General features: G+C 35.8%; 1 protein-coding gene across 1 annotated transcript in view; it reads left to right on the forward strand.

Moving 5' to 3' along the window:
- LOC129224927 (voltage-dependent calcium channel type A subunit alpha-1-like) overlaps window positions 1-1,280 on the forward strand; it is a 194,952-nt gene extending 193,672 nt beyond the window's left edge. The window contains exon 46 of the mRNA XM_054859474.1: window positions 544-1,280. Within this exon, the coding sequence (XP_054715449.1) occupies window positions 544-1,280 (737 nt within the window). The remainder of the gene's footprint in view (window positions 1-543) is intronic.
- The last annotated feature ends 11,709 nt before the right edge of the window (window positions 1,281-12,989 follow it).

A 12,989-nucleotide genomic window follows, 5' to 3' on the forward strand; every position in this document is an offset into this window, starting at 1 on the left:
CGCAGCCGATCTACGCTTGGGACTCTGACGTGTATTTTTGATGTAACCCCAAGCAAAGAAGTGAACAGGTATTGTATCAGGTGGCTTCATTAGATTATGGCTGTTTTTCGTATTTTCGCTGATGCACCTCTTCATATGTTTTACCACAGTTTCTTGGAAGCAATGACTATTGTTTCTTCTTAGTAGAGTACGTCTTCTAACACTCTGTGAAAGAAATCTTTACATCAATGTTTTCGTAGAAATGGATCGTCATTTTTGGATCATTCTGCAATATGTATACTTTTACAATGGTTGTGTTCGAATCGAGCGAACGGTTAACTTGGGCTCAACAGTGACTTACCAGAAGCGTACTAATAGTACCCGATCATATTTGTTAACATTCTATGGACACTCACTGCACTAACCACTGATGTCAACAAACATCATGAAAAAAAAATCGCCCGGGTTAACCGGTAATTCTACTCGAACATGACGCTTTCGTAATGAAAATGTCATTTACTGATAAAATTTCACTTACATTTTTTCCTCTGAATATTTCCGCAGGTAAAAGAAAAGACTATTCTCCAACGAGAAGTCGATCTCCAGTTCCTAATCCGACGTGGCGCCACGGGCACAACATCCACTCGCGGAGCCGGAGCCACAGCCCCGTGTACCCGAGTGTGCGGCTCGACCGGCGCTCCCGGACCCCGAGCCCCAGCCCCTCGACCCCCACCCGGAGCGAGTACTACGGCACCTCCCACCTGCACTACCGGTCGCGCAGCCCCAGCCCCTCCTCGGTACGCAGCCTCCCGGTGGTGCAGCAGCGGCGACCGGGCGGGGGGCGGCGCCTCCCGCCCACCCCCACCAAGCCCTCCACGCTGCGGCTGGACGTCGCCTCGTCGGACCCCATCAACTTCCCGGACGTCTCGCACTCCCCCACGGTGCCGCAGCCCAGCCGCTCCCCGGGCAGCATCAACTTCCCGAAGCTGAGTGCCTCCCCCACGCACGCGAACACTCAACAGCAGCAGCACCCTCCCTGGAGGGAAAGGACAGCAGGGGGGCCGGCGGCCGCACCGCCGGCCAAGGAGTACGGCACCTTCGGGCAGCCGCTCAGTTTCGAGGCCGCGGCCGCCATGGGCAGGGGGTCCCGCCACTTGCCTTCCACCCTGCCCAACGGCTACAAGCCCGGACAGCGGGAGAGGGAGAGGCTGCAGAGGGAGAAGGAGCCTCTGACGATGGTAGTGAGGACTAAGGTGAAGGCGCCGTCCCGCCACGACCCCGACGAAGACGACTGGTGCTAGCAGCAACCTCGCCTTTCGCGCCACCTACCTACGCAGTGCCATTAGCGGCCGGGGCATGTCGTATGCAGCAGACGCGCTCTTTCCTCGTGTCGGATGTAGTGTGGCCGTCGGGAGTTGGCACCCGGCCACGCTCCGTTTCTGGAGAGTCCATTTCCGTGAAGGTGTGTTAGGTAGAGGAAAATGCAGATCAGAATGGGGAGAAGCGGTTCCTATAACAAACTTAAAGCGTATCGTTTTTACCTTTTCACTAACTGAAAGGAAATGTTTGGGCATTTTAATAATAAGTTACCTTATAACGAGGTCACAGTAGAAAAAGTCTTTTTCTTTTGTTCAACTCTTCCTAAATCTCTTGGGTATCTATCGTCAAAACTACGTGTGCTATTTTTCATAGTAGTCATAAACATTTAACCATATACCTTTGCCTCAAAAAGTTGATGTCTTTAAAAGGAACTATAATAGCGCCATAAACACAAGCATTCCAACAGTCGGGTTGCATCGGAGGATACGTTGCTCTCCTCCAAGGGTCCCTAACATGACCATTTGATATTTTGTGACAGTTAGAGTGAGCGATGCAACGTAAAAAATAGCTTTTCTCCTATCGTAATTTCTAGTATCCCCAATAGCTGGATAAAAGACCAAGTCAATTTTCACTTTAATTTTGTCTATGTTAAAAACGCGGTAGCGGTTAGGTAAAGGGAAAAGAAAGAACGAAATGGTGAAAAATAGGGTTGTAATTCGAAACTCAAAGCCACTTACTTTGTCGCCTATAGATATCCGTCACTGCTGAACTTGGAACATTTCAATAGTAAAGAATATAAAATCGCAGGAAGAAACCATGTTGGAAGTAATATTTTAACTTACTTAACTCATTTCAAAAATCTTGTCCATATCGGTCTTCAAAATAACGCATTTTATTCTTTGAAATAATAATAAACATCAACTAACGTGAATCAACAATCGCCGAATTAAAAGTGTTGCCGCTCAAGAAATTTACTTCAGTCTCAATTGGAATAAACTATCGCGTAATAAAATAGAAATTTATTGCTTGATTACCGGCTGCAATATTTATTTTACAAAATTTGAAAAAAATATAATTTGCATCATCAAAATATCGTTTAACTCGTTAACCTACATTTTGAAGCAAAAGCTCTTTCTTCCTACTTGACCAATTTAAAGGAAATGGACTCGTTTCTGCCAACATCAAACATGATGGGCAGGTGCCAACTCATCACAGTCGCACTAATCCGTAAACCATCGGGGTCTTCATTCATATCTCGGAGGTCTCTTAACTTGGGGGGTCGCTATATCGAGTCTACTGATCAGGACCTTCTTTGCTGCTCACACCACTTGCCTTCAGGACGCATACGAAAACTACTCATCCATGCATGCGCATACGCCACTGCCGAAAAACTGATTCATGAAATGAATCTCGTGACAGGAGCCATTTTCGATTGCGATTGTCTGGTGTTAATAGATCGATGCACGACCTCCCGTAAGGTTGGTTCCGTAGATCTATTCAGCCGGAACTCAACTCTTGTATTCATATGCATACAAAATGTCCAACATAGCCAAACCCAGTTTACAAAAGTAAAATAGTAGGGTAAATAACTAGTTATGTGTACTCAACCACTAATGGGCAGCTTTGTCTTGTATTGTCAATATCAAGTTTGTATTCGACATTTCAGGAACACGATCAGTGTATTCTCAAAATAGCATATTTCAAGAACAACCACTAAGTATAATAATCCGTAACTAAGACCATAACTCAAAGAGTACAATTACTGGTCAAACCAGTGTTTTCTAATTTATGTCAGAAAATGTGTATGAATTACAGTTGAAAATTAATGAAATTATCAGTCATGAAAGTGCAGTTTTTGAGTTCTAATACAGGTAAGAATTGCTTTTTTCCGAGAACTAAAACCACAGCATTACAGTTCAACAAGAATCCAAATTTAAAGAAAAAAAAACATAACCATACCTATAACTAGTCATTCACCCTATAATAAAGAAAGCTTTTTTTGAATAAGTAGCTGACAACTGGTGACATTTTGACTTTTCAGATGAATTGTAAATAAATCTATATAAATTCAAATATCATATGTAAAAGTTTTAATATTATTGGCAATGACGTATTCTAATGGAAATGGATTGAACAAACACTTCTCTCGATAGAGTCGAACCGTATGCGCATGCATGGATACCAGATGACTTCAGGTTGCAATTGTGTGGCTACATTTTACGTTACTTATATTCTCTGCACTTTTGGGGCTGATCCCATGTTGACAGTCAATTATTCCTTTTATATTTTTACCTTGTTTTACATTTTTACGGACGTTGATATGAGGGGCCGGTCATCTTCAAGAGCCTGGCACCCTCGCTTAAATCTTTCAGGTTATGCTGTGATAGATCATTGTACCCTCTTTAATGTTCCATAGCAGATACATAGAAATCAAAGAGGAAACCCCTACGGTAAAGTTTCGGTCTCGAAATAAAAACAAATTCATGCCTCTTATAACGCTATTCAGAATTATGACATTTGATAGCAGTAGCATAGTGTATATTTACTGTATTAACTGTGATATTAGATGTTGGTTGTTTGACTGGTGAGTCTTTGTAAACTGTTTTATCGTTCATTGTGACATTCTTTTTACGAGATCTATTGACAAATGCCCAATCTTTTTTCTTTTCGTGTTTTAACGAAAACGGATTTTACGACCCTCATTAAGTAGTCATTTTCAATCGATATTTTATTTTTCAAGTGCTTGTTTAGAATTGTAAATATCTAAAAAAAATTCAACCGGTTCGAGATACACAATCGCTACAGTGAAAATCGTAAAGTAAAATGTTGAAATTATTTTTTTTTATGTAGGATCTTTAAAATATGAATGCTGCTTGGAGTATGTCTAATACTTCTTCTAAATTTCAGAAAGACAGTTGTGCTATAAATATGTAGCACAACTGTCAATATTTTTCCAAATCAGGAGTTTAAAAGCTCTTTCGACCAACACACCCTTTATTGAAAGTCTTTAGCCATGCGTACCCCCAACAAACATTTAGATTTTATTGATATGTGTTGGGTTACTTTAAAGATTATACGTTGAATTTTTAAATTCAAAACCAGAAATTTTGTTTTATTGGACATTTTATTTAAATTTTATTGAATGGAGATGAAACTTTAAAAAGTCTCAGAAAATTACAAAAAGAAACACTGAGCGTGTTTTTATTTTGAAAATCCATCAGTGATAAGCTCCAACTAATTAAATACATACAGGGTGTTCCGTTTTAACCTGCAAAGACTTTTATTTCCGCAACCGTTGGTCCTAGATGTATACTTCCAATTGTAAACATGTTCAAAATCAGATGCAGAGTTAAGATACTGAACGTTTGAAGTGAAAATAAATTTTATATTTTTCGACTCACTTTTAACTTTTATACGGGCCCCAGGTCCCCTAACTTATATTCGGGGAAATTATCTGCATTGAAAAATAATTCCAACACAAAAAGTTTGAAATTAGTACTACCAATATGCACCGAGACATGAAACGCAGCGTTTTGTGACTTACAACACTTCGCAATCACCTTCAATAATACCTTTTGGGGGAAAATATAGCAGTTAACAAGGGCTTAAAATTATATGTGTGCATAGTGTTATTTTTCAAATTGCTTGAGGTTTTGTAGTGTGTTTTCGTATCGAGGCATAACATTTGAATATACTTTTGAATAGCAATGAAAAATATAAATACTTTTTTTTTCTTACTTTGACGACCTGTCATTCTTCTGAAAGAGCGATAAGTTCCAATCTCATCTTCTGTATGGTGCCATAAAAATTTAAATTGGAATATCTCCTTGAGTTTTGATCGCACGGCACAAATTTCAAGTATTTTGTGTCAGCAATAGTTTTTAATGAGGATTATTTCCCTAAATATAAGTTAGGAGACCTAGAGCCCGTATAAAAAGTTAAAGTTTGTATTTTTTGACCCATTTTTATTTTCACTTCAAACTTTCAATATCTTAACTCTGCATCTGATTTTGAATATTTTTGCAATGGGAAGTATACATCTAGGACTAACGGTTGCGGAAATAAAGGTCTTGCAGGTTAAAACGGAACACCCTGTATATCCTTGACGTGAAGCTTGTTTTTAAACTTGTTCTTCAGGTAAGTTGAGCTGGGAACCTTTTTGGACAAACTGGAAACTTTTTTTCTCACTAGAAAATCGTCATGACCTCTGGCGCAAATCAAGAGGGTGGATTCATGGGGTCTTGAGTCTCCCCCCTCCCCCTTTAATTAACGAAAGATGCGTTTTGAGGGTTTTTATTTCTAATTGAGAAATGATCCCCTCCAAAACTAGAGGCTGGATCTGCCTTTGAACCCAGATAGTACTTGACAGCAATGTCTGCGAATTCGTTGTGGGTTTTTTTTTTTCCAATGCTAGTCCAGAAGTTAATTTAGTAATACAGTACTTTTTTGTTTTCACGTAGGATCATGGGATACTACTTTAATTGTTTGCACCATTTAACTCTTGCATTATCAATGTAATCTGTAATAATTTTCGCAAGTTCATTGCGTACCCTTAACATATTTTCGTATGCCCCTAGGAGTATACACATACCATCAATTGAAACCATTGATCCAGATTACCTGCGGTTTTCTTAAATTGTCAAAAACTACTTTTGTAGAAATGTCCAAGATACTAATGAACATCTTTTTGTACGAAATTAATTCATTTTTACTTTAATTTTTTGTTTTGATTGTTATTCAATATCCGCAAAACAATAGCCAATATGCTTCGAAAACGAGTACATTAATCTTAAACGTAAATTTAAAATTTACACATGAGACAAGCTATTCTTACTAAATTATCTTCTTTTTTTACATTGGGAATAAATCTTTTCAGCCCTCAGCTTCTTCGATTAAAAACTCGTATTAAATAATTTGTTTTAGTAGCGGCAAATGGTTTTAAAACAAACGTATTTAATAAAATGCTCAGCGTGAACCGGTTGAATTCTGTCACTAGTTAAGAAATTTGCACTTGTAGTTGCATTTTGTTTATTTGCTATGCCTTTACCATTTTCAGAGCAGCACTTAATGCATAGTTTTTTTTCCTTATTCATTATGATCACAATGGAATAATATTTTCCTTAATGGAATAATATGATCCTTAAATAGCAATACTAATTCTATTTAATTTTTGGTATAATATGTTACAGTGAAATATTTTGTATTTAGTGCTTAAAAAAATCTGTACAAATCATACTTGTATAAATATTTCTCGAATTTACAAGGTAATAACGTTGTCGTTGCGTGTGATATAGAAATATAATTGTTTTTGTGTACACAACTATAAAAATTGCAGATGTTTAAAGCCCCCCCCCCACAAGTGAAAATGAAGTACGTTAGGTTTTATTCGAACGGAGAAAAAAGTCGTATTTAGCAATTTAAATCTAGAAAAGATTGCTGATTTTATTTCTCATTCTACTTAAAATTTAAAAATATTTAATTAAACAATAACATTTTGGAAAAAAAAATATTTATTTTGATATTTAAGAAAGAGTAGATACTTTATCTCCCTAAAGTGCCTCAGCATAGAAAATTGTAACTAAATATCCTAAAAATAATTATAGTTAATTACTAAATTTCTAACATGTGAATTCACGTATTGTACTCAGAATGAAATATCACTGCTCATAAGGTAAAGTTATTTCTATATTCGTTTTATAAATGCTACAATACTGCCATTTTCCTCTTCTGATTACAGGTTTAGCTTCAATGTTTCGTTGCACTTTTGATACTTGTATAAACATTCCGATTACTTTGAACATGCTTTCCAGCAACTTTTCTCAATCCAGTCGTAAGCTGCCGTCTGTAAGGTGACGTCATATTTGCATCATGGGCACATCAATTTAGACAAATCTACAGCATATTGAACATGTAGAGCCCCTAAAGATTTTTGCTTAAGGAATTAGGGGGGTTTACTTGAAATTCGTTCTGATTTGGAAGTGCAGTGGCATTTTTAATGTTTGGAAACAATATGAGAAAACTTACATGTTTAAAAAAAAAAAAAAACTATTGGCTTTGAAAATCAAATAACCATGAGTTGTCTTATATTTTTGGGATTAATATCCCGCCAGATATGCGCAGATGAACGATTGCCAGCGATTTGAAAAGCGACCTAGTTTTTTCCAGAGTTCGTTTGTTTTTTTAAATTATTTTCATTTAAAAAGTATTTTGCGAAGAAGTTGCAATAGAAATACGTTTGATACTTAAAACAACATCTAATTAAATTCGTTTGAACTGCAAAAAATATTCTGAAATTGAAATATAGCTTATCGTTCAAATTTTAAAACTACTTTACATAAAAAAACTTCTTCAGCAGAATTAATTATAAACAACTACCGTTAAAGCTATGTTTGTGAATAGAAAAAATAATTATAATTCGAATACAGTGAATGTCTTTAATTTATCAACACAAAATGGCTAGAGTTTTAGTTAATATTTTTGAAATTCAAACATAATGTTCGAAATTAATCTTTTCAACACTACATTTCTTGACCCGTAAATTATATTCCCACAAAATTTTAGCCCCAAAACAGTGCAGACTTTTGGGATTCTACTTTGTATATCTAGCTTACTATAGCTGCGCTGTAGAACTTTCATTCATTTCTTAGCTACATTCTACTGAACGTTACTTCTGTAGCAAAATTTCTTGATGTTTTACCCAAAATGAGGAAATAAGTATTGGATTTGATTCTGCTTTTCACGTCCGCTTTTCTGTCTTGAAATTAATTGAGTGATGTAGTCATGATTCATTTGACGTCGCCACGGAGTCGCCATTGCCAAAATCTTGTTTAAATGCAAGCCAACTCTTCTGCTAGTTATTTCTGGTTAATCTTATAATTTGTACTTTAGTTTTTCCGGCATCCGTGTTCTCAGTAACATTGCGTTGAAATATGCCGCACATTTTTTTAATTCTTTTTTTAAATTAATTTATTAATTTTTATGCCTTTGTGAAGTTTTACTACCTCACATGTATTATGTCTTGGTTAAAAATATGAAAATTCTTTCTCGGCATTTCAATGCAAAAATATTAAACTGGGAATAATATTGCGACATTTTTTTCTTGTTATTTTAAGCAATGAGTTGGCTTATACCTGGAAAATATGTTAACCAACAACATTGAAATGGCAAATACGAAATGTAAAATTATCGAAATTTCCCTGTACAAATTTTTTGAAAAGTCTTACCCGTGCTCCGTTCCTGTTTCACTGCATATTGCTTCGTAAGCAGCATGACTCTTAAAAAATTATCTACGATTACGGCTTATTATCTACGATTCGACGATTTATGATGTTAAATGTCATACTATGTACATATTCTTGTATACAATAGTTCTAAAAGATTAAATAGCAAGCATTTATGCAATTTCCAATGACAAACTATAAACAAAAAAAAATCTGATCTTAACTATGAATAGCGTCTTATTTCTAAATAAAATTGGGACATTGGTTTCTTTTAGTTAACTGATAGCAAACTGTTCCCTAGCATATGAAATTCGAGCTCTAATTAGATGGGTCCAAAGGTAATAGATATTTTTATATTATCTTTTTGAACCAAAAGTGACCTAGTCTAAGCCTTCTCATATATATTTTAATGCTTATAAAACATGTAACATTTTGAAATTAGATCATAGAAAATTGCGTGATGATACAGTGCCAATGATTATTATGAAATAGACTAGTGTTAGGCAGTGATGTTTGATAGACCTTTTAATATTTATTTATCTATAATACTGTCTACGGTGACATCAGATGTTTTTGTATGTAATCTATAATAAATGTGTGTATAAACATAATCACTAGGGGATTAGGACAAAGTTTGTGCGGTTACCGTTTTACCATTTGGAGATTTAAAAAAAAAAACCCTTTTTTTTAACTCTCGAAAACCATAGTCCGGTCTTTCTTTTTCAAATGCAAAAAAAAAAAGTTTTTTCTAGAATTATTTATGGAAATTCACTTTTACGAAATTTGGAAAAAGTTCAAAGCATTCTAAAAAGATGGCATGATAAACATTTCGTAACCTCTTAAGGAAAAAATAAAATTTTGCATTATTTTATTAATGGTTGCGAAGTGTTAAGAATTGCGTAAATTATACACATCTTTGCAAATTTTCTATTATGTGAATTCGACTCTATTTCAGCGGAAGAACATTTAAGCTGTTTTCATTCTGCAAATAAGCGTATTGAAAATACTCGAGTGCTCTTCATATTTCAACTAATTTTAATTGAATAACTTATGAACTTCCTTCCGATAAGGTTTTTACTATTGCCATAAGAAATAAACCATTTTTATCAAAAATTATATTGTGGCATTGCACCAGTGACTGTTTCTTTTGGAGAAACGGGAAGAGGACCTCATGTGTATTACGTCATGAATGAGGTCATCTGCGGAAGAGTATCATTGGAAGATGGCTGCAAGTTTCCTGCACAGAACCTTACAACTTGACTTAAAATTCAACCATTGCAAAAACCTCTTCCCTTTCCTGCAGTTTTTTTTTTTTTTTTTTTTAATTTTTGTCTTTCATTGACTCTTTCACCGCATATATGTACAGCATCTCACTATATTTTAACTGTCTTTCAGCTATCTCATGCAAAATTCAAAACTTCATCAACTCTTAGTTATTTCACTCAATTAAATTATTTGAAATTGAATAATTCTGCAAGAGTTTTCTTATAGAACAATCAATTTTTAAATACAAATTTACCGAAATTCTAATTGTATCATAACTTTTACTCGAGTGTTTTTACATATTCGACCGTTGTATTCATTTCATTTTGAGTATTACAATCTATGTCGTTGTTGAATTAATTTTTATTAAAAAAGTAATAAGAATAAATGAAATAAACAGGGATGTGCACAGGGGGGAGAAGGGACACCTGTTGGCTCGGGCCCGAACCTGAATGGGGTCCGAGATCTTTAAATTGAGGGGTGAAATGTATGTAGAGACGTACGTAAATAACATAGACTGCCCCAAATTTATGTGCACGCCCCTAGTAATAAAACGAATAGATTGTAGTGTAATTATAAAATGGATGACGTGGCTGTTGGCAAAACCGTACACAGTTGCTGTGTTGACTGCGCACTTTACATGTGTATTTTATCTCATTGGAATTATTCAAGTTATTTTTTTCTTGTTTCATATGTAATATCACTCGTTTTTTTTTTTTTTTTTTTTTTTTAATTTACACATGAGAAAGCATTTTTTAAGTGATAACCATACCGAGAGAACAAAATCATCTGAAGACTGAACAACGGATGCATGAAGAAAGATTTTTAGAATACGCAAGTGGTTTCCTCTTTGAATCTTCTTTTCGAAGGAACTTCAATGTAATTATACTTTTTGCTCCATGGCTCTCGCCGCAAAACATGCATTTAAAACTTTTAAACCTCTCTGTATCTGTATAGATCTCCTTCTCCTGTGACTGGTGACTTCGGCCTCCTTTATTCACCACTTAAACCAGATCGAAGTCACCGGTCATCATCTTCCCCCTTTGATCAATTTTAATGTATTTTGAGAAATCTTGAGGGGATAGATTTCTAATGTATATGTACAAAAGTGAAAAAAGAAGAGTATTCCTAAAAAGTTGAAAATTTCTATTTGTATGAAAAGATTAAAAAGCATAGTGTCATAAATTTATTGTATTTTCCACTTCTGTTGTAAAGTCTGCTCATAAAAAGATCAAAATATAAGCCTTTTGCGTCTTTCTTTTAAGTCTGGTGTTATCTTTTTGGGGAACAATGTGCAGTGGTGGCAAGTCCTGAACACGTTCAAATGGTCTGAACAGTGGCAGATCTTGAACTCGAGCGGGGGGTGGGGGGGGGGGGGGCTAAACTCGGTCTAAGTGGGAAGTCACTTTTAGAGGGTCTTTTTCGTCGTTTTTGCGGGTACTCTCAATCTCGGGGGGTGGGCGTCGCTCTTAAAGGGACAGACACCCCTGTTTAAACAATGTGAAATTTTCTGTAGAAGGGGTTCCTCTCCCAAAAAAAAAATGTAGGACTTGAATTACGGCTTTTTACTTGAAATAAACTTGTATAGTATACTAAAGAATATAAATAATTTCGCGAACATATTAAAAGTCTGAAAACACTATATGCACCTCAGTTGGATATAAAGCTACAAATTACCGTTCCATGGCCAGAGCTAAGACGGATTTGGAAGCAAACACCGAAAATGTCAGTTACAGCATCCAGTTTCGTCAGTGAAGGCTGAAAGACGCAATTTTAGTCGATGTTTGGTAACGTTTAGGAAACGTAAAGTTTTGGAGGCTGTCTATGAAAATATTTTATCAATTAAGTCTTCTCAAAAGGCTGTCTTTAGTGGCGTTTCATTTAGGAAATGGGAAAAGTTTATGAGCTGTCTTTCGAAGTTATTTGACCCTGAAGTTCGAAAAAAAAAAACTTAACTTTACGTCTTGATTGTCAAAGTTAGTGGGATGTCCTTACGTCACGAAAGTGAAGTCAAGAATTGATTCCGGGATTTTTTCAAGTTTAAGGTCCTAAAGATACGACTTTTGGTTTGGGAAAGACTCCCTCCCCTGGGGCCCTACAACGTAAGTAACGTTCCATTCTGGTGACGACGTTTTCTCCCTCACGAAAAGCGAGAACAACCGAGAAAATAGTCGGTTCCTCTCATTTGCTCTTACCACCATTGTATCGAGTGAGTATTTTGTCTCGTTTTCTAGCGTTCCGAGAACTACTCGTGAAGCGGGAAAAGAATCGCTTCAGTCAGACTGGAGTTCTTTTTTCCTACGGCAAAAGAGGCTTGCATCTCCGTTTCCCACGGCATTTGCGGTTTCCCGTACTTATTGAGTTTTTTTCGTCCACAGCAACGGGGATCCGCAACTTTTAATTCCACGGCGTTTCAGGATCCGAGGAGTTATCTCATGGCCAAACAAATTGGCAGATACATTTCTTGATATGTCATAACCAACTTTTTTTTTCTTTTGTGTTTACGCATTTTATTAATTTTATTTTTGGCTTATTTTTTTCTTTTAAAAATATTCTTTCGAAAGAATACTTTAAAATGCAAAGTGCCTTTTTGTTTGCCTTTTGTTTATTATACATCAGATTTCAAAATCTTTTCACGGTAAGTAAGCGAATAAAATTTGACAATGGTCTACTTTTAAGATTATCCCCCCCCCCCCCTAAATCGTTGATAATGACTCACCCTTACGGTTATGTTTCCTAAAATTAGAAATGCAGATTTGCGAAGCACGGTTGCTTTAGTTTGAAACTATAGTGACTGTTAATCTTCGTTTCCACCAAAGAATTCTCTTTTGGCATGAACTTTCATGCGCCACATATTTAGGTGGAATCTGTTTAATAATTTAAAAAAAAAAAAAACCCTAAGCAATTGTTATATTTTTTAAAAAATAAACGATGAACTCGCTCTTGATTATCTTTGAAAAGCAAAACAAAGGGTTTTTAAGAACCATTTGACAGAATTTTTTGGTCCATAATTACCCCACTAGAAACTGTGAAAACATTATACCAATAACGCAAAAACAAATCCATTGTTTAATGGCATTAACTCTTACGGACCAAGATTGTGGACACCTTACCCAATTTTTTAAAAACCATTAATAATCGAAATTTGTTTAAGAAAAGGCTAAAAAATTTTATACTCAATTCTACTGCAGTCAATTTAGGATAAAG

The sequence above is a fragment of the Uloborus diversus genome, chromosome 6 (assembly GCF_026930045.1).
Source record: "Uloborus diversus isolate 005 chromosome 6, Udiv.v.3.1, whole genome shotgun sequence".
Lineage (NCBI taxonomy): Eukaryota > Metazoa > Arthropoda > Arachnida > Araneae > Uloboridae > Uloborus > Uloborus diversus.